General features: G+C 38.3%; 1 protein-coding gene across 1 annotated transcript; it reads right to left on the reverse strand.

Moving 5' to 3' along the window:
* Positions 1-23,733: 23,733 nt before the first annotated feature.
* On the reverse strand, positions 23,734-24,759 carry LOC118854730 (GTP-binding nuclear protein Ran-like). Its single transcript, XM_036765010.1, has one exon. It carries the CDS (start codon positions 24,742-24,744, stop codon positions 24,094-24,096), a length of 651 nt encoding a protein of 216 aa, XP_036620905.1. The 5' UTR covers positions 24,745-24,759; the 3' UTR covers positions 23,734-24,093.
* Between the last annotated feature and the right edge of the window lie 1,018 nt (positions 24,760-25,777).

Genomic DNA, 25,777 nt, shown 5'->3' on the forward strand with positions numbered 1-25,777 from the left:
CTATCTATCTATCTATCTATCTATATATGTTTGTATGTGTGTATGTGTGTGTGGTCTCCTTGATGATTGTGCCTAGCACAAAGCATGGTACATACTAGGTACTTAATAAATGTTCGCTGCTTGATTGATTGACAACAGGAATATGAGCTCCTTCAGAGCAGCGTCTATCTTGTCTTTAATCTAGAGCCCAGAACAGTGCTTTGCACATAGAGCTTAATAACTTTTTTCATTCATTCATTCATTTACATTTTCTGGTCACTGCCATCCTTAATGCTCAGCCAGTTACCTGAGTAGGAAATGTAGATAGGTTGTATATACTAATGGATTTCTACTAACGAGGTTCCATAAGTAATTGAGAGTCACATAAAATGCAATTTTAAAAAGGGGAGAGGATTTCCTGCTGGGGTCTGGGTATACCCAAATTGGGCAATGCCCCCAATGACCCAGTACATATGTAGTTCTATGTGGTACTAGCAGCAGTAGTAGGTATTGTAGTGGTTGTTATTTGTTGCAGTGGTGGTAGTAATTACGATATTTTTACACTGACTTCATCGTTTTCAAAGCAATTTTTTCTTTTATCATTTACTTCTTTTGACACTCACAACATTCCCATAAGGTTTTGGATATGCTACCATAGCACATGGTTGACTCAGCTTGAGCTTATAGGGCATTAAAATTTCTTATATTTCTCAGATGGACTGCTATCTATCAACACCTTCCCAAAGTTCTTTAAACCTGAGGGTCAGACCTTCTACTTAGCATGAATATAGTTCACTTTATTAGAATCACTGAAATATTCTAACTGATCAAGGTCTCTGGAATTCCTGCCTCACAAGACATTTTGTCCAATGCTTTGTTAAAATCTATAGCATTTCCTTGATCTAGTAATCCAGACAAAAAATGGGGAGAGATGTTAATATAGCATGACTTATTCTTGATGTAGCTACTTTGGCTCTTGTGATCACTTCTTCCTTTTCTAGATGTTCCATAGAACATGTAGTTAACAACATTTTCTAGAATTTTTTTCCCCCGGAAATCAAAGTAAAATATGTTCTATTCTTTTTTCTTCTTCCAAAATGTAGATATTTGCCCAATTCCAGTCATGTAGTGTTTGTGCTATTCTTTACAGTCTTTCAGATATCATTTTAGCATAGTATTTGACACGTAGTAGGTGTTTATAAATATTGATTTATTGACGGTGTCTCAATAATTATTACCATCATTTCAGCACTCTGATATGGTAATTCTTTGTAGTTCCTCTGGGCTTGGTGAGAAAATCATCAATGGAAGTTAGATGCTTTCTTAGCCATTTTTGTTCAGTCACTTCAAAGGTCATTTTCATTGACAGAAAAAACAGAAGTGTTTAATATAAGGAGTTACACAGAGATGCTTATTAAAGGCTTATTGGATTGAACTTCATTGAAGTAGCCTTAGAGCTGAGGAGCTCTGCCTTCTCTCTTGTCCATTATCACCATTGCATTTATTTCTTTGATTCTATCATCATTTTTATCCTCTTTTTGACTATATAGGTAAAAGAAAACAAAACAGAACAAAACCTTTTTAGTTGTTCTTAGCTTTCCTCATCTGCCTTAACTCACTTTATACTTTAATATAGGCAACATTATTACAATGCCATATCACGCTTTTGTCTTCATCTTCAATTATTTGCCTGTGTTTCCTTCTTCTATAAATGCCTTTAAATCTAAATTAGTTGATGAGTTCCTTGTGCATCCACATGTTCGCTTTGCCATTGCACCTGCTCCTTCTCATCAACATTGTTTCACTTTGTGTTTTCAGAATTTCATTCCTGAGAAATTCTCTTCATTCTTTGACTGACTTTCATTCTAAAACTGTAATGAGATTCTTTGAACCCTTTGAAATCTTCTTTCCAAAGTTCTGTGTTGTGTGGAAGATTCTTCCTGGATAACTTAACTTTTTCACCAGTTCCAAGATTGAGTAGTCCCTTGTCCCCATGGTGCAAATCATTTCCACTCCACGAACAAGTTGAATAACAGGTCCACAATAGAAGTTCCCTTCCCTTGTTTCTCTACTTTTCAAAAGAAGAAATTATCATTAAGGCAAGTTAAACAATCCATCAAGAAGCATTTATTAAGCATCTATTAAGTGTCAACCACTGTTCTTGGTAGCAGGAATATAGAGACAAGAATGAGACAGCTTCTGTTCTCAAAGAGTTTACATTTTATGGAGAAATTTAACACATTTCCAGATAAGTAAACTCAAGGTAGAAAAAAATAGACACAAAGTGATTTTGTGGGTTTGAGAGTATGGAAGAGGATCTAATAACTGGGAGATCAGGACAGTGTTCTCGTAGGATATGACAACTAAGCTGATCTGGGAGTTTCAAGGGGAGAGCTGAGGCATGAGAGCATTCCAGGTATGAAGAACAGCTATGCAAAAGTAGAGAAGTCAGAAATGAAAAGTCTTATATAGGGAATAATCTATGGTTTCCTTGGCGTTTGTTTAGTCATTTTCAGTTATGTCTAACTCTTTGTGACCCCATTTGGGTTTTGGGGTGTTTTTTGGCAAAGATACTGGGGTGGCTTTCCATTACCTTCTCCAGCTCATCTTATAGAAAACGGGAGGCAGGAAACTGAGGCAAACAGGATTAAGTGACATACCCAAGGTCACACTGCTACTAAGGGTCTGAGACCAGATTTAAATGACTCCAGGTCTGATACTCTATCCACTGCACCACCTAGCTGCCCTTCCTTGGCATAAGAATCTCCTAATGAGTACATTCACTCAACCAATGCAGTTTGTCGCCTTAGGTGCCTGGGGGTTCTGAAATGCTGTAACTTGCTCCTATGTATCAGTCCATATGTACCACAGGCACGTCTTCCTTCCTAATCTGAGACCAGATCTCTTTACTAAGACATGCTGAATGAGGAGTAATGGGTCATCACCTATGAAAAATAGTCGGAACAAGAGAGAAGCATTCAGATAAATTGTTATTTTTCCTGGAGGCTTCCTGCTAGAAAGCAAAGAATACTAGATTTGAAGTAACGACACCTGGGTTCAGGGCCCTGCTCTGCCAAGGGGTCCCTACGTGACTTTAGACAAGTTATCTGACCTGTCGGCCTCAGTTTCTCATCTGCAACACTAGGGCATTGGATGACATGAACACCAAGGTCCCTTAGGTTTAGATCTGGGGTCTTATGATCCTCTGACCCATAGGGGGAAAGAGACAAAGATGTATTAAGCGCTTACCGTTGCTATATTATGTCATTATATAGAAAGATGGAGTAGTGATGCCAGTGAGAGCTCTTTCTGATCCAGGTAAGCTGTTTGAAACCTGCTACAAAATAATTTCTTTTAATTGTAATTTGAATAAGAAAACCTGCTTTATAATGTCTTTTAACTGTAGCTCTTAAGAGTATCCATTGGAGGAAGGAAAGGCAGCAGGAATGGGATGGTAACTGAAGTGGCTTCTATCTTTTATTAACGAAGGTGGCGGAGGGACTAACTGACCTTAGAGTCGGAAAATCTTGGCTTTAGTTTTAGCGCTGTTGCTGATGCCACTCAAATTAAATTAGTTAGAGGTAGTTAGGTGGCACAGTGGGTAAAGCATTTGGTTTGTAGTCAGGAAGACCTGAGTTCAAATCCAGCCTCAGTCACTGTGTGACCCTGGGCGTGTCACTTAATTTGTCTCAGTTTCCTCAACCGTAAAATGGGAATCATAATCTCTCAGGATAGTTGTGAGGATGAAATGAGACAAAATTTGTAACGTGCTTAGCACAGCGCCTGGCACATAGTAGGTGCTGTATAAATGCTTATTCCTTGCCACTCTCCTCTACCTCAATCTCTTTCTCTGGAGAGTGAGAAGAACAATTTCTGTTTCACTTACCAAATAAAGATAATGGAAACTTCTATGAGTAAAGGCTTTGATGTCTTGGAGATGAAGCACCACATTTTGGGGGGGGGTGGGGTGGTGGGGACGGGACATGAGTTTTCGTCAGTATATGGAGCTTCTGTTGAGGAATTTCCTCTACCACAATCCGCTGGCATCTTCTCTGAACTGCTTAGTTCTGGGGAGCTGCCCAGTATATCGATAAGATAAATGACTTGTCTAGAGTCACACAGCCTGTAATATATGCTAGAGACAGGATTTTAACCCAGGCCAGCTCTCTGTACATCATGACATGATACTTTCTCTAAAAGCACCAAGTAAATCTGAGATATTATAATTGGTAAATCTCTCCAGATTCTTCCTTCCCTCCCCTCCTTCTTCCCCACCCTCCTGTCTTCCCAACTAGAATTATACTTCATTCTATTTTTGCAAAGAACAAATGATGAAGTTGGAAGAATGAAGAAGCAAAGGAAGGCAGGAGCAGAAGAAATCCATAGAAGGCCAGAGAGCAAAAGGAAGAATGGCTTAGCAGTAGTAGCTCACTTGATAAACATAACAATGAAGCTGGGAGTTCCCAGTTTCTGGATAAATTGCTCTTGCTTTCAGATAACTTTCCACTCAGAGGCAACAGTACTTTAGTTAACTACCAAGGAGTGCTAAAACAACTTATGTAAACACAGACTATTTCCTGATGGCTTAGGGACATCATGAAAAGTCTTTTGCTGTACCCCTTATGGTTAGAAGAAATTAACACTGTTAGACAACAATACAGGTATACAGCAGTATACAACATAAAGGAGCATCAGCAGGATAAAGCGAGTATGCAATAGTCTGACACAGTGGGAAGTTTCCTTTCATTGATAAGTTCTTAAAATAAACAGAAGAAAAGGATCAGGTTTTTACTGTGACTGATAATGTGGGTGTTGCTTGCCTCTCAACCTAACAACCTAACAATTGGAGCTAATAGGTAACTGGTACCCATCCCCTCAAGTGCTAATTATCAGCAGAGAAAGGGAAATAACTAATTTAGACTAGTATATTTGTCTTGCTAAATACATTAATGGACTAAAAAAAAGCCTATGCCAAACATTATATGAAATACCCACTACAATCCTTCTTATCTAAGTCTTTAATGTACACTGACTGAGAAATATGGTAAATGATAAATATTTAATAAATATGAAATTAAAGTGGTAATGATTATGGATGACCTGATTTTACGCATGAGCCAGAATGGTGCTTAAGAGTGTATTATAAAAATGTTGTAAGCATATAATTGCATCAGTTACACCATAATTGATTTCATAGAGAGGCTGCGATATGAGATATTAATTAAGATAAAGCCTCGAGTAGCAGTTGAGATTTGAGTTTTCCACCCAGGATCCAAATGTAAGCAGGAGGAAGGCTCCAAAGGCTTTGTTTGATGACCTTCTCTATACACATAGCTTTTTATTATTCATCTTGCTCCCAGGATATATCAGCTAAAAGTAGCCTTGTTATTATAGCCTACCAATATTTAAAAGGGGGAGAGGGGAGAGAGTTGATGAATGGATTTATCAGCTTTAAGAGAATACCTGCTGGTACACACATGTAATTTCAAATGGTTTGGTCCTTAAAAATCAAAAGCATGCCCTTTCTAACCAGCCAATTTTTGAAAGTGCTATAAAACAGTGAATTTACAACCATGCTCACTAATGGCTCATGGGCCTGAATTGCATAAGGAAGGGAATTCAGTGGCTTTGGGGACAGGCAATGGAGGTTGTGGAACTGTTTCCTTCTAGGTCACTTGCTTACATTCAACATAAGGTTGCAGTGACCCTTAATCATTACAGCTGATGACCATCCAACAGAAGTATAAGTACCACCCAAGCAGCCCTGGTTGCTATTGTTAAACTGCTTATGTTGCAATTAACAGAGCAAAGGAGAAGAATAGATGTTGTTTTGGAAGTTTGGACTTGGGGGCCCAGAGCCAGATTGCTGATGAAATGAGTTAGTGACTAGTCCATCCCAAATCTTGGTGAACAACTACCTGTTTTTACCAAACTAGCTTGATTATTTTCAAGATAGAGAGGTTCCCTTGATCAAATATCAAGAGTCAGATCAAAAGTAGAGTTGAGAATAATACCGTCACTATTAAAGGCCTCTTTAGATGATCCTGTAATTTGAAATTATTTTCACCTAAATCATTACTCGAACATAAGCTCTGTAACACAGTATACATGGATCAGGGGAATACTTTATACAGGTATGTGGTAACACAGGTTTCTGGAAAGACATTGGACATAAAGTAGAAATTCTGGCTTTTCTACTACAAGCCATATAATCATTACTATATTCCATTACAAGCTATAATAAGGTAGCTGGGCTTGGACTTGGATCCAGGAAGACCTGGGTTCAAATCCTACCTTAACTGTTTGAATCTTGGAAAGTTTCCTCATCTGGAAAACGAAAGTATTGGACCAGATGATCATAAAAGTACTTTCTAGCCTAAGTATTGCAACCTAACTGTGAACCCCAACACCTACTCTGTCTCTGTCTCTCTCTCTCTCTCTCCCCCTCTCTGTTTCTGTCTCTCTCTGTCTCTGTCTGGGTCATCTCATTAGTCTCCACTGTTTCAGTTTTCTTTTTCCTCCATTTAACTGCCAAATCTGCATATCTAGCCCTAATCTTTCCCATGAATTGTGATTCCATAGTACCTACTATTTCTTGCATATGTCCGCTTGGATGTTCTATAGGCATCTCAAACTCAGTTTATCCGAAATGAAACCCATTATTCCTCCTCCCTCCAATATGACTTTCATTCAAAATTCCTCAAAAATTCCTGCTGAGGGCACCATCATCACTTCATTATTCTAGGTTAGCAACTTCTGACTCATCCTTAACCTTTTTTTCCCACCCTGAAGCACCCCATATGCAATCACTTGTCAAGTCTTGTCAATTCTACTTCCACATCCTTTGTATCCCCTTCTTTCCATGCATGTAGCCTCTGCCTTAGTTCAAACTGCCATCCCCCTTGTCTGGACTCTTACAACAGCTTCCTAATTAGTCTACTTTCATTCTCTTTCTTCTAATCCATTTTCCACACATCTGATGAAAGAATCTGCCCATTGCACAGATTTGAACATGCCACTGAAGTTCCAGTGGCTCTCTACTGCCTCTAGGATAAAAAACAAAATATTCAACTTGACAGTTAAATACCTCCCTCTCTTTACAGACATTTCATATTGCACTCCTTCACATATGCTGAATTCTAGTTAATCTTTCCTGTTTGGCATTCTATATTCTACCTCTCCACCATTGCATGGGTTGCTTTCAATGTCCACTCTGTCCTCACCTCCATCTTGAAGAATCCCTAGCTTCCTTCAAGGCTTAGCACACATAAGCAAGTCCTCTAGGAAACGTTTCCTGATTCCCTCTAGTTTTTAGCTTTGTTTCTGTGTTTCCAAAAACCTTAAAACCAGTTCACTCTGAAGCTCATAGATTGGACCACAGTAGGTCCCTGCCCAAGCTCCACTTAATGGCTGTGTCTTGGGCCCTCCTGGCTTAGAGTGAATGTCAATGGCTACTGTTTCCCTTTGGAACAGCAACCCTGAGAGTCTTCCCCTCCCAGCTTGGTTCTTTCCTTTTTTTCCTAATTAAAGGGGCCATCCCTTGGCTCACTTCTTAAAGAGGCCTATTCACCAAATGGATGTTACCTCACACTAAGTGAGTACCTTAAAAGGCCTTAGCCTAAAAGGGCCAGGGTCTCCCATTGCATCCCGGGCCATCTCTAGTCATCCTGATGAATATCTGGTCCCTGGATCCAGATGGCTCTGGAGGAGAAAGTGAAGCTGGTGACCTTGCACAGCCTCCCTCACTCAAATTAGTCAACAGCAGGTCATGTCATCATTTCCCTGATGCAATGGTCCTTGAAAACGAAGGACAAATACAGCTTTTATATTCACTCATTGGTTTACAGATTTTTCTCCCCAAGTTGAGTATAAAGTCCAACAGGGCAGGGATTGATTTTTCATTTTTGTACTTATTTACCTATCACTTGTTATTATAGTTACATGGACATAAATGTGCAATAAATTTCTGTAAAATTGAATGGCACAGCTAGTTGGTAAAATGGATAGCATGCTGGGCCAGGAGACAGGAAAACCTGAGTTCAAATCCAACCTCAAACACTTACTAGCTGTGTGACTCTGGGCAAACCCCTTAACCCTGTTTATCTCAGTTTTCTCATCTGTGGAAATGAGCTGGAGAAAGAAATGGCAAACCCCTCCAGTCTTTGCTAAGAAAATCCCAAATGGGGTAATGAAGAGTCAGACATGACTGAGAAATGACTGAGTAGAATTGAATTTCACTTGCTTTGAGGTCTACAGACTGAAGGACTTTCAATCTATGACCAAGGTCTGATATGAAATAAAGCAATCTCCTTTCCTCACAAGTATGTCATTGATAGTGATCAACAGACATGGTTGAAGGAGACACTTAGAAACCTTGACGGAGCAAACATCTAATCACGGTGAGTGCTCACTTCCATTTTGCAGATCATAACCCATCTTGTCTATGTCTTTTTTTCCCACATTTATTTATTTTATTTTTAATTTATGGAATAAAACAAGTATTTCCATAACATAGTATAATGAAAAACATGACTACAGATGAAACTGCAAATCTATTATTTATAAGTTACTATTCCCTTTAAATACATAATAGTTATCATATAAATTTCTTTTTTTCTTCCCTCTCCCCCTCCCCCAGAAATGGCTATCATTGGACACAAATATATATATATATATATATATATATATATATATATATATACATATGTATGTATGTGTGTATGTATGTATCAGTTCTTTCTCTAGATACAGATAGCATCTTTCTTCATATGTCCTTTATAGTTAATTTCGATACTGTAAATCTTTTATTATGAACATTCTAAAAAGGGAATGTGGTGGAGGGTCTTCAACTACATCTGTTGATACTGTGCTGGTACTAATGAAGTCCATAGATTTTCCATTGTTATTCCTCACTCTAACTACACAGCAGCTCCACTCTTTTCGTCATACATATCTGTAATAATAATAATAATCTTTCATCTTGATTGTCTTGCACAACTGTTCAATCAGGAATAATTCTAGAAACAAGGGAACTGAAATTTTCACTGTTCTCATTTCTTTAGAGGCTGTGCTGATGCCCATGTGAGTTACATTTTGGGCATATTTGGGTCATTGTCATGGAGGTACAGATAGGAAAATTTGCTGCAGTCATCTGTAATCAGTATTTTTAAAGGACAATCCTACTTATTTAATCCCTTTAGACACTGAAGGGCTAGACTTGAGGTCACATGACACATTTTCATAACCTCTTTTCTTTTACTTGCTACCTAGGTCACACAATAGATGGAGTGCTAGTCCTGGAAGTAGGAGGATATGAGTTTCAATCTGGCCTCAGTTACTTCCTATCTGTGTGACCCTGGGCAAGTCACTTAACTTCTGTTTACCTCACTTTCCTCAACTATAAATGAGGATCATAATAGCACCTACCTTGCCTGTTGTGAGGATGGACAATATTTGCAAAGCATTTAGCCAGTGTCTGGCTCATAGTAGGCATTATAGAAATGCTTATTCCCTTTCCTTCCTTACCTATGTGACCTCAGGCAAGTCACTGGATGAAGGAACAGACCTGTTTCTTCATCTCTAAATTGAAGGTAGCTTATAATGTCTCTTCCAGCTTCAAGTTCGAGGTCTTATTAGGGACATGCATTAGATAAGATACATAGCAGTCAGAGCACCACCACAGTCAATGTTATATTCTTTGAATCCTTCACATAATAATGGGAAAAATGTATCATTATTCATTCTTATAAAGTTTCAGGCCAAATTTAGAGAAAATCAGTCAGGAATTTTTTTTAGAAGAAAATAAAAGAACAAATTCAAAGTCGTACATGAGAAAAATACCTAACAATGAAATTTTTAAGCAAGATAGAGAGTTCATATGAGCTGCCAAACCAGTGAAGGGTTGTGTGAAACCCAGGAGGGATCTTTTTTTGTGCTGTAGTGAATACTGAATAACATTCTTTCCTAAACAAAATATGTGAAGGAAAAGGTCAATGCTAGAACTGACGTTGCTGTCTCAACCGAAAGAGAATGGTTGGCAGGGGCAGGGCATAAAGACTAATGATAGATGGTCCTCAAAGGGTTAGATATAAGTTTCAAATCAGATAAACTGGGTATTTAACATGGGATTTTATGCCCCAGTGTTTTAGCTTTCTGAGTGAAATTCTTGAAAGGATGACTTCTTAATGTATAATTCTTATTTTTACTGGTGTCACTTTTATTAATATCTGGAATCCAAAAGCACCTTGGACATTTAATCATACACAGGAAGTTGGAAGGTACCTCAAAGGCCATTTAATCCAATACCTACCTAAAGAGCCATATCTGCCATCTCACCCCTAACAAATGCCGTCCAACTTCAGCTGCAAATACTTCAGTGATTGGAAATGCGGTACTTACATGCCTCACCCCACCACATACTCCCCCTTCCTATTACCCAAAGCAACCTATTCCATTTATGAATATAGTTAGACAGTTACAGCTATAGTATAGCTATAGTTGTTAATAGTTTTTCTTTTGTTAAATCTAAATCTGCCTCCCTGTAACTTCTACCTACTGATCCTAGTTCTGCTAAGGAGAAAAAAAATAAATTTTAAAAATACCCTCTTCTTCTCATAACAACCCTTCAGATACTTAAGACCCCATCATTGCACATTGCCCCTCCCCCATGTCTCTTCTCTAGAATATGCTCACCTCATTCTCTTAACTGATCCTTTTAGGGTATTGTTTCTATTTCCCTTATCATCCTGGTTACCTTCTTCTAAGCATTCTAGCTTATAAATGCCCCTTCTAAATTCTAGGAACTGGAGAACTGGCCCATATACTCCAGTAATGGTTTGGCTTTTCTTTCTAGGCACCACACTCTTATTAATGCAGCTTAAGGGTGCATAGCATACCATATATTTCATATTGCACTTGCAGTCAATTAGAATGCAAAAGTCTTTTTACGTGAACCATGTTTTATCCATATTGCCACTGCTCTATACTAAGATAATTTAACATTTTTTAAAGCTAAACCATTTTTTTCACCATTTTTCAGGATTAAGCAACTTGCCCAGAGTCACACTTCTAGTAAGTGTCTGAGGTCGGATTTGAACTCAGGTCTTCCTGACTCGAGGACTGGTGCTTTATCCACTGCACCACGCACCTTACCCTAAACCATTTATTCTTACAAAATTTATTCTTCTTAGTGTCAGTCCACCATTTTAACCTGTTAGAAACTTTTTTTGATGAGAACTTTTTATCTAATGTGTTAGCAATTAAACTCAGCTTTGTGTTTTCTGTGGATTTGGTAAGTAAGTTTTCTATGCTTTCCTCCAATTAGCTGCAGAATTACTAAGTAGAATGGGGCCAAATGCAGAGGCCTGTGGCACTCCATTAGAAACGTCTCCCCCAGGTTTATATTCATCCACTAATTAACACTCTTTATATTCAATTAGTCATGTAGTCCAGTCCCAAAACCACTTAACTGAAGCATAACCCAGATACCAATAGGTATCTCTTGCCATCTTGTCTTCCAGGACATCATGGGAGACTTTTTCAGATGCTTTGCTGAAATCCAGAAGTACTATGTCGATGGCATTCCTTTATCTAACAATGTATGGGAAGGGAGCAAGGAAGGAAAGATGGAAGAAAGGAAAGAATGAGGAAGGGAGGAAGAAAGAAAAGATAGAAGAAAGGGAGAAAACAAAGGAAGGGAGGGAAAGGGAAAGGAAGGAGAAAGGAAGAGAAAGAGGAAAGAAGGAAAGAGGGAAAGAAGAAAAAAGGGAGAGAAGAATAATGAGGACTTTTCATAGGTGCATCCATGCTGGTTTGTGCTGATTGCATCCTTCTGTTCTGAGTGCTTAGAAACCATACTTTAAATGATCCATTCTTGAATTTTACCAGGAGCTAAAAAGCTTAACAATATTCAGCTCCTGTATTTTATATGTTGTTATCCCCTATCTTCTTACTACAGTAAAAGGGGACGAGTAGATTCCCAGAAGGTTAACAGATCTGATTGCTTAGGATGTGGGTCTCTATGAGGTTGTTGGAATCATTGCTGTGACTCACAAAGACTGACTTGGAAAAGGTAGGTATTGTTATTTCCATTTAAACTATCGTTTATAAACCATGTATATGTGATACAGTAAATTGATTATTTAAAAAAAACCACACTTTGGGTGATGGCTGGTTCTTCTGCAGGTAAGTAGACTGAATCTTACTAGTCAATCACCAAATTAGAGGAATGAAAAGGTCCCAGAGGAAGGTGTTGTCTTCTGTAGTCATAAATTGCTGGCTCTCCAGATTTTCCCAGATCAACGTTTTGTGCATTAATTACTGAATAAGTAATAAGCTTATGAGTGACAATTGAATGTCAGTTTCTGAAATTATAGGAATCCTGCAATGTTCTTTGTCAGAAGAAAATTTCATGGGTTTAATTCTCACCTTTATGCAGATAGCTAGATAAATTCATAGAGATCTGTGTACTTACATACATATACACACATACATACACATCTCTCTCTCTCTTTCACATTCTGAATGCCTGATTGCCGATTGAACATTTCAAACTGTATTCCTAGAGACAATTCAAACTCATTATGTCCAAAACTGAAATTATTCTCTTTTCCTCCAAAAGCTACTCTCTCCTATTTTTGTCAAAGACCCTAGCAACCAAAGACCAGCCTCTCAAATACGTAACTGTGTAACCTCAGCATTGTTCTTGAGTCTCCATTCTTCCACTCCATATATACGTGTGTTTTTGTGTGGGTACATGTGTTTATGTATATGTGTATATATACATATATATGTATATGTGTGTATGTATGTGTGTGTGTATATATATGTGTGTGTATATATATATATATATATAATGTGTGTGTATGTGCATGTCTGTGTCTCTGTGTGTGCATACACATACACATATATATTTATATATAAAGCTGACAAATCTTGCCATTGATACCTCCACAACATTCTCCCAATCAGCCCCTTCTCTCCACTCACATAGCTATCATCCTTAGTTCAGGCCCCCATCACCTCCTACTTAGGTTACTTCAACAGCCTCCTAATTGGACTCCTTGCCTCAATATCTTATCACTCTAGTCTGTCCTACACACTGCAGCCAAAACAATTTTCCTTAAGTACAGATCTAACTGTGTGGCTCTTCAGTCACATTCAGTGACTCTCTAGGATTCACATCTAGAAAGGACCTTGAGGTCATCTAATTATAACACGTTTGAGGTTTACATGAACTGGGTCCAATTTGGAGGAACAAAATTGGCTCGTTATCCCTCACTCAAATATAGATCATGTTCAGATCTCTTTAGATCTATGTAGATGCCAAGATACCATAGTGGCACTTGAGATAATAAATAGTAATAATAATGTTCGATACAGATCTATATTGTGTTGATGTAGTACTTTCAGGTTTGCAAAGGGCTTTACATGTGTTATTTTATTTGATTCTCTCAATAATCCTATGAGTGTATACTATTATTAACCCCATTTTATAGATTGAAAGCTAAGTGATGTTTAGTGACTTACTTAGGGATACATGGGCTGTAAATTTTTGAGTCAGGATTAGAACCCAGGTTTTTCTGACTTCAAATACAGCACCCTATACCCCTTGTTCTCTTCTATATCTGGTAGAGTGTAACTTGTATTTTTATTCCACCCCCACAGAAAATGTTAAAACCCATAAAAAGGACTAATTCGAGCCTATAGGCAATACAATAAATCCCATATAAATGCCTCATAATTGCCTACAATAATTGCTTACATCAGGGCAGCTAGGTGGCACAGTGGATAGTGTACTGAGCCTGGAGTCAGGAAGATAAACCTAAATCTGGCCTTAGACACGTACTAGCTGTGTGACATTGGGCAAGTCACTTAATCCTGTTTGCCTCAGTTTCCTCATCTGTAAAATGAGCTGGAGAAAGAAATGGCAAATCACTCTAGTATCTTTGCCAAGAAAACCCCAAATGGGGTTACGGAGAGTTGGACATGACTGAATGGACTGAACGACAACAATTAGTTACAACTTTATCTCTTTTTGATGGGTCCTATTTCCCCTAGAAGATGTTTTTAGACCCCCAGACTCATGGTAACAAGTTGTCATTTGGTCACTCTCAGAAGAAAAACAAACAAAGTTCTGTAAGAGGCAATATCTCCACATTCTGGCAAGTCCACCTTCTATCCTAAAGATGTATACAGTCATCCAGCCCCTTGCATGTGGAATATCCCCCAAAGAAAAATAAACCTGGAGTTAGAAAGGCAACCTTTAAGGTTACTGTTGCCCAGGAAATCCTATCACCAGAATGCTGGATTCTGGGATCATCCACCCTGGAAGTTTCTTCTCCCGTAACTGGGAGGTTGGAGTTCAAGGATTCCAAACACATGGTCACGTGGATAGCCTCTCCACATCTTTTGGACTGAGAGTTTATATCCTTTTTTCCTCTATCCTGGGGAAGGAATGTGAAGTCCAGGCACCCTCCTTTCAAGTCACGTGGATGAGTGTGCTTCTGCCATGGGTCTTGCTACCAAGGCAGCTGTTATTGACTCCTGGGAGTAGGAGGAATGGAACCCCTCTTTTCCCCAGAATCAACATTTCTTCAATTTCATTGTCTTCTCAATTTCATTCTGGGAAAAAAAGGCAAATAAAGTTCCCATTTGTAGGTTATCATAGAGGGTGACCTCCACTGTCAAGAGCCAAAATCAACTAATGGATCCCAAATCAGAAATATGATGGGTGTTTACAAAACCTCTAGGAGAAGATACAAGTCCCAAAGGTTGTCCTCCTTATATGCTAATTTAAGTTGATTAGGGGATTCCCCCTAGAACACAGAAACCAGGCTAAGAAGACTTCACGCACTCAGCTTTAGAACTCATGTCTTGAGTCTGAACTTTCCTGACTATTGAATGTGTGAGTAAAAACTTCTCTATATTAAGCCATGCTTTGTGTTCTATCCCCCACCTTCCCCCTGATTTCTACCTCTTGTTCTGGGAGCAATGATCCAATACATACTATCATTGCTTCTGCAAAGGCCAGGTCATTAGTTTACTCACTATCCCTTTGACTCCCAGACCAAAAAAAAAAAATCCCTCCCATATAGGGCCACCATGACCCTATATGTATATTATCCTCCACTGGAATGTAAATATGTATTTGTAAGCTTGGCAAAGTACTTGACAGTAAGTACTTAACTGCTTTTCATTAAATCAGCTAATTCTGTTGATTAGTTCCCTTACAGTGTCCCACCTACTCTTATAGAGGACCAGAGATATTAAGCCATTTATAATAGCTAATAGCTATCATTCATATAGCACTATGCCAGGGATTGTTCTGGTGTTTTACAAATATATCATTTGATTCTCACAACAAACCTGGGAGGCCAGTGCTCTTATTGTCTCCCATTTTACACCAGAGGAAACTGAGGCAAATAGATGTTAAGTGACTTGCCCAGGCTCACATAGTATCTGTAAGTATCTAGTAAGTATCTGAGGCTATATTTGAACCCAGGTCTCCCTGTCTTCAGGTCTAGTACTCTTATCTACTTTGTATATACCTGCCTAAGGTCACACAAGCAGAAAGTATCAGAGCCAGTATTTGAACTCAATTCTTCTGACTCAGATCTGTTGTCCTTTACACTACTCTTTGGACATGAAGAGGAAGAGGATCGAACCTGTCCATCCAGTAATTAAATTACAAATCAGCTGTCGTTTACATGTTCAGTAATTGCTGTGGTAATAACTGTAGAGTAATCCTGCAGGTAGAAAAATCTAAAATTTTCCTTTCCTTCTCTTCCCACAGAAAATTTAAGCTAACTTTCATTTAGCTCAAAACTGAGCTATAAAAATTTCTCAAGTATATTCAATTTTGTCTTCAGAAAAAGCAGATTATTTTTTTAAACTTTAAAAGAAAAGTAGAGGCTCCACAGAGGATTGTCTTGTCTTCAGGACAACCTAGGGGCTTTTGAGTGGACCTGAAACATAGTGAGATTTCTGCAGAGAGTGATGTGACAAAGAAGTTCCCAAAGCTGTGTTTCCTGGGGAGATTGCTATGGTAATAACTTTAGGGGAAGCAGGGGTAAGAAAGAGTATGAATGGTGATATTCTTTGTCCTCCTAACCACTTCCAGTAATGCATGTGAGATAGTGATGAAAGACTGGAACACTGAGAACATGAAGCAATCCCCTTATTATTCCTTCATTCTTCTAAAAGCACCTAGGGGTGTCTGGGTGAAAGAGAATTGGCTTATAATCCAAGAAGGACTTCTCATTCAATAGACTTTGATGACAGGGACATCTTTCTCACTCTTTCCTTCGTCTCTACACATCACATGGTGATTTGGGATCTCACTTTGGGACATGCCATGCTAAGGGGAGGAGGAGACAGGGTCTGGACCTTTTGCCTTTAGTCCCATTCTTGGTACCAGTAGGTGTTTAATTAATGTTTGTACTCTGATTGGCAGCAAAAGTTTCCACTCATTCACACATGGTAGTGAACACAAGTGAGCCTGAGCCTGGATGTAGGCTCAATTTTCTGCTTTGATTTTGGTTTTTACTTGTTCCCTAGCGTAAGCAAAAGACAAAGAATTGTGATACTGTGATAAGGGAATTTCAGTTTTGGAGACTACCTCCTGATACCAAGATGTTGGAAGCTCCTGGCTTTCTTGGCCAGAGCCAGCTACACTGTGGGAGAAACTCTCTGGAGCTGTTATTTATTTTAGGAGAACATAGTCACTAATAGGGGGATGAATCCAAACTCCGGCCTAGCTTGACTGAAGGCAAGGACTTTGAGAGAGCTGTTCAGATAGTGCAGAGCTGAGATCAAGCTTACATGTCTATTCAACAGTTCTATAAGTCATTCCATGTTTTAATGGTTTAAGTATCAACCTCCCAGGAGAGTATAATAGAAGTCATAAGCTACTGTAGTCTTTTCTAATGAAAATGTGCAAGATTCCTTCATGTTTTAAGCACTTTTTGATGGAAGAAATAAAGAGGTATCCTATGCCCATTCATTCTAATCTTTTATTTTTGAGGAGACCCTAAATGTGAATCAAACTGAAGCTTTAGTTGGTATCCTTCAGGGTCCCGAGGTGGGGGCATAAGGAACTAGAGAGTGAAAAACAGGGTGTGAGCTTTCTTTAGTGGAGTGACTCCCTCAGGACTGAACCGAAGTCCTCATGCATGATCCCAGAGTTAGGGACCATTTAGTAGGGGTGGGGGGGGCAAGTGCCCAGGCCCACCAACAAGTCTGTAGTTTCCCAAAGCCTTATAATGGGATGTATTGTGTACAATGGAAAAGATTAAAATTATGCTAATTGGGAGATGGTATTTATAGTTTTCTTTTTTGACTTTTTCATTTTCTCCTATGACCAAAAGGACACATACACATAAACATACGCACACACACACACATGTATACACATACATAAACACACGCTTGCGTTTAGAGCCATGGCGAATTGTTTCTTCTCAGTCTCAATATAATATCTGACCCTAGTCTAAATCTATTGTTTATTTGCCAAACTATTTTTTTGTGAAGAGGCACATAGCTGCCGTATCACCTCTTGTCTGGGTTCTAAGAAGCTTTTACTCAGACAATAGCATTGGTCATGATAATGAGATGGCTTACATGATTCTAGATGAACGAGGATGCTAAAGGAAGGAAATCCTTTCTTGAGGGGAAGAGTCAGGGTATCATGAAAAGCAAAAGCAATTGGTCAGTATTTACAGCAGTAGTTTTCAAAGTGTAGCCAAGGGACTTCTGGGATCCTTTCAGGGGGTCTGCAAAGTTAAAAACAATTTCTATAATTATTTTAGGGCATTTTAATTTCTAATATGGTAAATATCTATAGATATAATCCCTTTTTTTTAAAAAAGCTCTTTGGAGGTCCTCAGCAATTTTTTGAAAAATAAAGGAGTTTGAAAACCACTGGAACAGAGACAGGTTCTTAGTGAGGGTTTAAATCCTACCTCTGATGCTTTTTGTGCGACCCTGGGTAAATCATTTAACCCCTATATATATCCACAGCATAGTGGTTTAAAAGTGCTGTGGACTCAGCAGGACCTAGGTTTGAATCCAACCTCAAGCACTTAATAGCTGATCAAATTCCTAAAGCTCTCTGAGCCTCATCTTCCTCTTATCTACAATGGAAAAATAGCCCCAAGCTCATAGGATTGTTGTGAGGACCTGCATTTTTCAAACCTTAAAGTGCAGATATTGTTGTCCTTGGTCCTTTGTTCTCAAAGAGGTCCCATGACATCACAAGGGTGATGTTTTGACTTGCTCAGGACTTCGATTTAAAAAGTGAGAATTACCATTACTATTAAGTCATAGATAAACTGGATCTGCTTTGTTGGAGAGAACCCCCACAATAGAGGTCCCCTGCCTTGAGGGAATCGTGGTTCCTTCATATATTTAGTTGTTATAAGAGGAAAGAGAAATGTGAATACAACAATTTAGAGCGTACAACTTCTTAACCTCAGAATGAATCATCTGTTTTAGTTGAAAGAGAATATTGCTTTTAATACTAGGCACATTCCTCTGAAATGTCTAATCTCAATGATCATACACTAACCAAATATCTTTAAGTTTATTATTAGGAAGGAAATATGTATATTGTTTCTCCCCCAGTCTTGCTGAACAACAGGACATTGAAGTTTGTTTTCTTACAGGAAAAGAGTGGCATGCTTATCTCTGGTCTATCTCCTAATAGCTGTTCAGATTTTTCCTGGTGCTTTAATTTTCATAAGTTAAAAATAGTCTTCTCAAACTATCTTGCTCTTTTTGATATGAGCTTGTCTATAGGCAGATTTTCTAAACTCTATCAACAGTGGCAATCATTAGTATCTAGCACTTCATAAATATCCCTTTAAGATGCTATTTGATACATTCTATGGTTTTGGTGGAAACAATCTGGATACTCCCGCTTCCAAAGCAGCTAAATGTATTACAATAAATTTGCTTTCTCTGTGCTGTGGAATTGGAAACCTATAAGATGTTGAATAAGAAAACTGATACCACTGCTTATCTGTCCAAAAGCTAGTGGTGTTAGGAAGCCCAGTAATTGAAAAATGGATAGCATTGATATTTGAACCTTTTTATATAACCTTTGAAGTGTAAGCCTTTTGGGGAATAAATTGCTTTTTGTAACAAGAACAATGTCAGATCCCATATTTAGAAACCGTGCACTTAATTCATTTTCAGACAGAGAAACTCATGTTGTCTTGTTGGGAAAAACATTGCAAAATGGATTAAGCTTCACCCTGGAGAGATGATAACCTAATATAAATAACTGCAGGCTGATCTTTATTAGTTACTGAGCAAATATTGCCAAATAGGACAGGCGACCTTCAATGATGATTGATCTAGGATAAGTCATCAACAACATTGTCTCCGGAGAGTAACTTTGGGGCATTTGGGGATATTTTGGTTCTTCTTATTTAAGGGCAGGCACTGAAGCAGAGACTGGGGAAGACTTAAGTGAAGCTTATTTAATGGTGAGGATTAAAGCTCGCCCCATGGTATAGTAATGACATATGATTCCAGGGTGGGTAAATTGCTCAGTGTCTGGTGAACTGCTCACAACTGTAGAAACTGGGAATTTAGCTGAAAACGGAAGCCTTCCAGGACAAGTTGAGGGGAGCCTACCTGAGCTCTGTACTTTCAGGACATGGGAGGATCCAAAACCCCGTCATCAGGCATATATTTTTAATTTCTAGAACAGGGCAGAATATGATAGCAGGTATGTTGATAGGCCAACCAAATAACTGTTTGTCAGTATGTAGATCTTTAGAAAAATACATATTCATCTACCCAAAAGCATTAAGCCCAAATTTTCATTTTCAACTGGTTGAATTGACATCATTTAGGACAACCATGTTGTACAATTTATAGGGTTTTTTTTACCTCTAGAATTGAGGTTTATGTTTCCTCAATTCTAAGAGGAAATATATTGATTTTTTCAAAAATTTATTTACATAATATATTTTTAAAAACTAAAAACAATAATAACTGAGCTCATGCTATATACTGCTGCATATTTCAGGTCTCAATGCACATCCCGGTTCTTCCGTGTTTTGCCAAATCCCCACCCCCTAGGGATCAGAGGGTGGATGAAGCTGACACATGCTGGTGATTAGGACCAATTAACAGAGCCAAAATAACCCTCCTGGGGAAAGAGAGTGTGGTCCGAGTCATGACAAGAATAAACAGGATGCTATGCCTTGTTTCAAGCCAGAGTTCATAGGGTAACTAAATCTAAGGGGTAGGCAGGAGGTGGGAAAGGAGTCTCGGGCAGTAACTCAAGGCTGAGGAAGTCAGCACAGAGTTAGGGAAAACACATTCAGATGAATAATGGTAGGCACTGGTGAGATGATTTGTCTAATGCAGCTTTACATAACAACAGTATTCTTAAATGAAAGCAGGCTAACCATGCTCCCTCCTCACTCTTCTGCATTGCCATTATCATGGTCCCATGTTCTAAGACATACTAGGTATGAGAAGATAGTATTCATAGTTGAGTATTGGGAGAAGAGCAGATTGCGAGAATGGACAAAATAACCGGACCGGTTTTTATTGTGGGTAGCAACAACACAGAATAGACTGCAAAGGACAACCATTAAGCTGAGGGGGGAGTCCATTGACTTTTTTTCCAAAGAACAGAAGTAATCTTTTGCATTTTTATCAGAATTATTCCTGGAAGTTGCCTGTAGTGAAAGTGGAGGCATATATCTGCTCTTCTGCAATTCTCTCCTCTGCATACACAGTCAGTTCCCAACTCTGATTTTACCTACTTCTATACTCACCTTAGGGTCTATCACTTTGATGATTCCCTAGGAGCCCCCTGTCTTCTCCCTCTGGACCATGTACTGTCTTCAACTTGCTAATGTTCCACCCTGTGTGACCACTGACATCCAATTCCTCTCATCCTACTGCCGGACAGCTGAGTTTTGCCAGAAAAAGGCATACGATCAAGACAATGTATTTACTGATGTTCGTCAACCCTATTCAACTCTTACTATCACCCCATCTCATTTCTCTCAGAGACAATTATTCCAAATAGTTTTCTCTCTAATCAAGTCATCTACCCCACTATAGTCCATATTTATCTACGCCTTTATCTCTACTCTTATAGATACCACCCTAGGTTAGGCCCTCATCACTTTTCACCTTTTATTCTATAATAATGTCTCTAATAGTAAAAGTTCCCATGGCTCCATTATCTCTCCCCCTATTTTCTCCTGAGATAATATCAATACAGAACTTAGCGTAATGCCTGGCACATAGTAAGTGTTTAATACATTCTTATTACCTTCTCTTTCTCATCCTCCTTAATCCATCCATTCCACTAATATTATTTATGCAGAGGTCTGGTACTATCAGACTTCTCAAAACCCTACATTGGCTTCTTATTGCCCAGCACTAACATTATACCTTGGATTACTCATTTCATGACCTAGTCTCAGTTTCTTCATCTGTAAAAAGAGAAGACAGAGCTAGAACATCATTAACATTCTTCTCATTCTTAACTTTGGTCCTACTAAATGAAAAGTTCAAATTCCTTAGCCAAGAATTAAAGACTAGCCACAATTTGACATCATCCTACTTTTTCCAGGCTTATCTCATGCTATTCGTGGTCAAATAAACTACAATTCAGTAAAGTTAGACTACTCACTCTCCCTTTTACAAGTTTTACATTTTCTTGCCTCTGCCCTTTTGCTTACACATTTCCCTATGTTTGCTAGCAGTTTATCAAACATCAAACAACTGGAATTCCCTCCCTTTCCCAACTTTACCTATTGAATTTCTGCCCATCTTTTAGCGTCTAATTCATTCCTCATTATCTGTGAACATTTCTCTGATTTTCATTTGAAAGTGTCCTTTTCTCCTCTGAGATGATCATAGAGTAACTTTTAGGAAGAAGATATTAAGAAAAGAACCTGAAAAGGAGTGACAAAAGAAGTAGGAAGAGAATCAAGAGAAATCAGTTTCAAAAAAACCCAACAAAGAGAAAGCAATCAGAAGGAAAGGTAGGTAGCTATGTCAAATGTTTCAGAAAGGTCAAAAGGTCAACTGCTGAGAAATCGTATTTCAAGGAATTTAGTAGTGAGTAAGAGGATAAGTAGAAGAGACACTAAACATAAATGGCTTTTCTAGCAGTTTGACTAAGAAAGGGAGCATAGGAAGATAACTGGAGGGGATGGCAGTATTGATTTCTTTTCCAGTGTGAAGGCGACTTGGATATGATTGTAGACATCAGAGAAATGACTAGTAGATAGAGAGAGATTGATGACTGGAGAGATCATTGTTGAGGGAGCAAGGTAATGATTAAGGGAGGAAATATCAAGGGTCACAGTAGAAATGTTGGCTCTAAGAGAGTAGGAGTTTTCTGGAGCCAGCATACATTTGCTCTGAAGCAGTGATTGTTAAATTTTCAATGTGAACATTTATTTGCACCACAGAAATCAGGCAATGCAAAATATTAGGGCTAGATTTGTTGTTCATTGATTATCTAGACTTAAGAAAGTGATGGAGAAAATTTTAATAATGCAGATCAAACTTAAAAGTGCATTGTTCCAACATCTTTTCCCCCTGAGAACCAGTTGTTAAACATTTACCACCACACTCCAGAGAAGACCCAATTCTTCTTCAGAGCCTGGAGTAAAGAAAGTGACAGTAGGGAATAATGTGAAGGAATTTTAAAAATATAATAAAGGAGAAGGGAGAGCTTGTAGTGAATAGCCTCCATTTTCTCAGTAAAGTATGTTGCAAGAATCTCTGCTAAGAGGGAGGCAGAGCATGATGGCAGTGAAGTCATGAGGAGAAAAGAAAAGATAGAATAGTTGCTATGGGAAGTATGATAGAGCCAATCGTGGATGAGTATTGCCTTGTGGCAATTAAGGCTTAGTTGAAATTAAGTAACCTGAATTTTTAGAGAATCTAGTCAGCATGGCTATGTGTTTTTCCAATACACTTTAGCAAAAAATTAGTAAAAGCAGATAGTGAAGGACATACAGATTTGTCATGATAAACATCTAGGATGAAGAAAAACTGAAGCCCAGAGTTTCAAGCATGAGTATTTATAAGCAAGGATAGCAGTTGCCAAAAAGTGAGATACCAGAGCTCATAAGTAGCCAGGGATACATTAAATCTGACAGACATTTTATCCAATTGGTAAAGGTGTAGGATGGGCTTACATTTGGCATAACCACACTGACTTGCTTGCGAAAGGAGGTTTCCAAAGTCCATGGTAAAATGAAAATACAGTTAGTCAAAATCCTCCTGTGTCAGCAACCATGCAAACCAGTGTAAGTGTCATGGTGACCAGGCAGAACACCTTATGACCATATTGACTCAATGAGTACAGGCTATAGCACAGAGAAATGGGGAAGTTAAACTCTTATAAAGAAGTCAAGCTATCTTATAAACTCTTGTGTTAAGTAGTTAAATGGTCTTTTATTTATTTAATTTTTTCCTGGGAACAGGAATCCAATACTTATTTATTTGAAAGCTAATGAATTCTTTGCAATGATAATTCACTTGTTTTATTATCTCTTAATTACTTATTCAACACTCACCCCCACTCCTAGGATGTACAAACAGGATCTATCCATGTTTTGTTCATAAACATAGGCAACTTCCAAATACCATTTTAATGATTATTAAAATTTCAGCAATTCAGGGACCCTCTCATTTTCCAGCTGCAATTTCATTGATTGGAATTCTATCAGCTTATATGCTCTCTTTTATCCTCCTGAAGCAAAGTTTTTTTTTATTTGAAATACAACTTTATTATGATCTAAACGAAAAGGGAATGGGAATGACAGTAACAAACAAGATTCACCACTGAATATTGTGATGGGACTGCAGCAGTCATATTTGAAACTCAAGGGGACGTAAATGCGGTCCAAAACAGCTAAATACGCAGGTCCAAAATATGAATTATATATATTTTTTAACTGCTACATTCACTCCGAAGCCCATTCATTTCCTTCAGCATCCCAAAGATTAAGCACATGTTCTGTTCAGCTATATAATAAAGTGACAAACACACTACACCACTGACATCACAGGACAGTTGCCTATAAAACTAGACCTCTGACGCTGGGCTCTAGCTTCATTCCCTTACAGGTCATCATCTTCATCAGGGAGCGCAGTTGTCTGAGCAATCTGTAAGTCCTGCTCATACTGTGCTGCCAGTGCTGGGTCCATGACAACCTCCGGAGGTGCAAGAGCAGGCATGGCAACAAACTCCAAATTAGGGTCTCCAATAAGTTTTCTAGCAAGCCAAAGGAAGGGCTTCTCAAAGTTGTAGTTACTTTTGGCTGAGATGTCATAGTACTGGAGATTCTTCTTCCTATGGAAGACAATTGATTTTGCCTTGACTTTTCTGTCCTTAATATCCACTTTGTTGCCACACAACACTATAGGGATATTTTCACATACTCGTACCAGATCTCTATGCCAGTTAGGTACATTCTTGTAAGTAACTCTTGATGTTACATCAAACATTATAATGGCACACTGAGCTTGGATGTAATAACCATCTCTCAGACCACCAAATTTCTCTTGGCCAGCTGTATCCCATACGTTGAATTTAATAGCACCTCTGTTAGTGTGGAACACGAGAGGATGGACCTCAACACCTAGGGTGGCTACATACTTCTTCTCAAATTCACCAGTCAAGTGACGTTTTACAAATGTTGTTTTTCCAGTACCTCCATCTCCAACTAATACAAGTTTGAACTGCACTTGGAGTTCTCCTTGGGCGGCCATCGCGATGGTTCTTCCAGAAGCGTCTCCGTCTCCGCCTGACTGAATGATGGAAAGATGGCGGAAGCCCTGAAGCAAAGTTTTAAAAATATTATCAATATTATTTAAGTTGGGGCAAAATCAGATACCAAGGCCAGGCAGACAGATTATGTCCAGATTTTGAATATTGTTATTGGTACTGTTTCTAATTTGTGAGTAGGTCCATATCCGTTACCATTATGCAATTTAATTTATTGGTTCCTAGGATCATAAATTTAGACCTAGAAGAGGCTTTAGAGACCAGCACCTTTATTTTATGGATAAGGAGACTGAAGCCCAGAGAGGTCTAATCATATAGATACTAAGTGGAAGAGATTGTGATTTAAACCCAGGATTTTATTTAAGCACATGGATACAGAGATGAAAATTATTATGGCACATCATGAAGTAGGTAAGTCAAGTTTCTGTGATTTTTCTTCCAAGTGCTCCTGTGCTTTTACAATTGACCATATTTACTATAAACTATGCTCTTATTAGTCAACTATGTTCTCTTTTTTGTATTTTTTTAAATTTTAAATAAATACAAAATGAAAAAAGAAAAAAAAAACTGCCGTGTTCACAGCAGACCATAAGAGAGAATTTAATATAAAACAATAAATTTCCATTTCAAGAAAACCTATATAATAAGTACTACACATTGTTTTCAAAGCTGCCCAGCTGATCTTTTTTTCCTTGTTGGTTTTATTTTGTTCCCTGCTATGACCTTTCCCCTCCCTCCCCCAACCACCCTAAAGAAGACTATAATTAGGAGTCAGGTATGTGTGTGTGTGTATATATATATATATATACACACACACACACAAACATATATATATATATGTATACATATATATACATACATACATATATATACATATATACACATAGATATCTACAAACATATACATATATACACATATACACTCATGCACATGTACTAAGTTTCTTTCCTTCTACCATCTATTTCTCTGAAGGTGGATAGCATCTTCCTTTATAAGTCAAAGGCTTTTCATGTTTT

Source organism: Trichosurus vulpecula, chromosome 1 (genome assembly GCF_011100635.1).
Source record: "Trichosurus vulpecula isolate mTriVul1 chromosome 1, mTriVul1.pri, whole genome shotgun sequence".
Taxonomy (NCBI): domain Eukaryota; kingdom Metazoa; phylum Chordata; class Mammalia; order Diprotodontia; family Phalangeridae; genus Trichosurus; species Trichosurus vulpecula.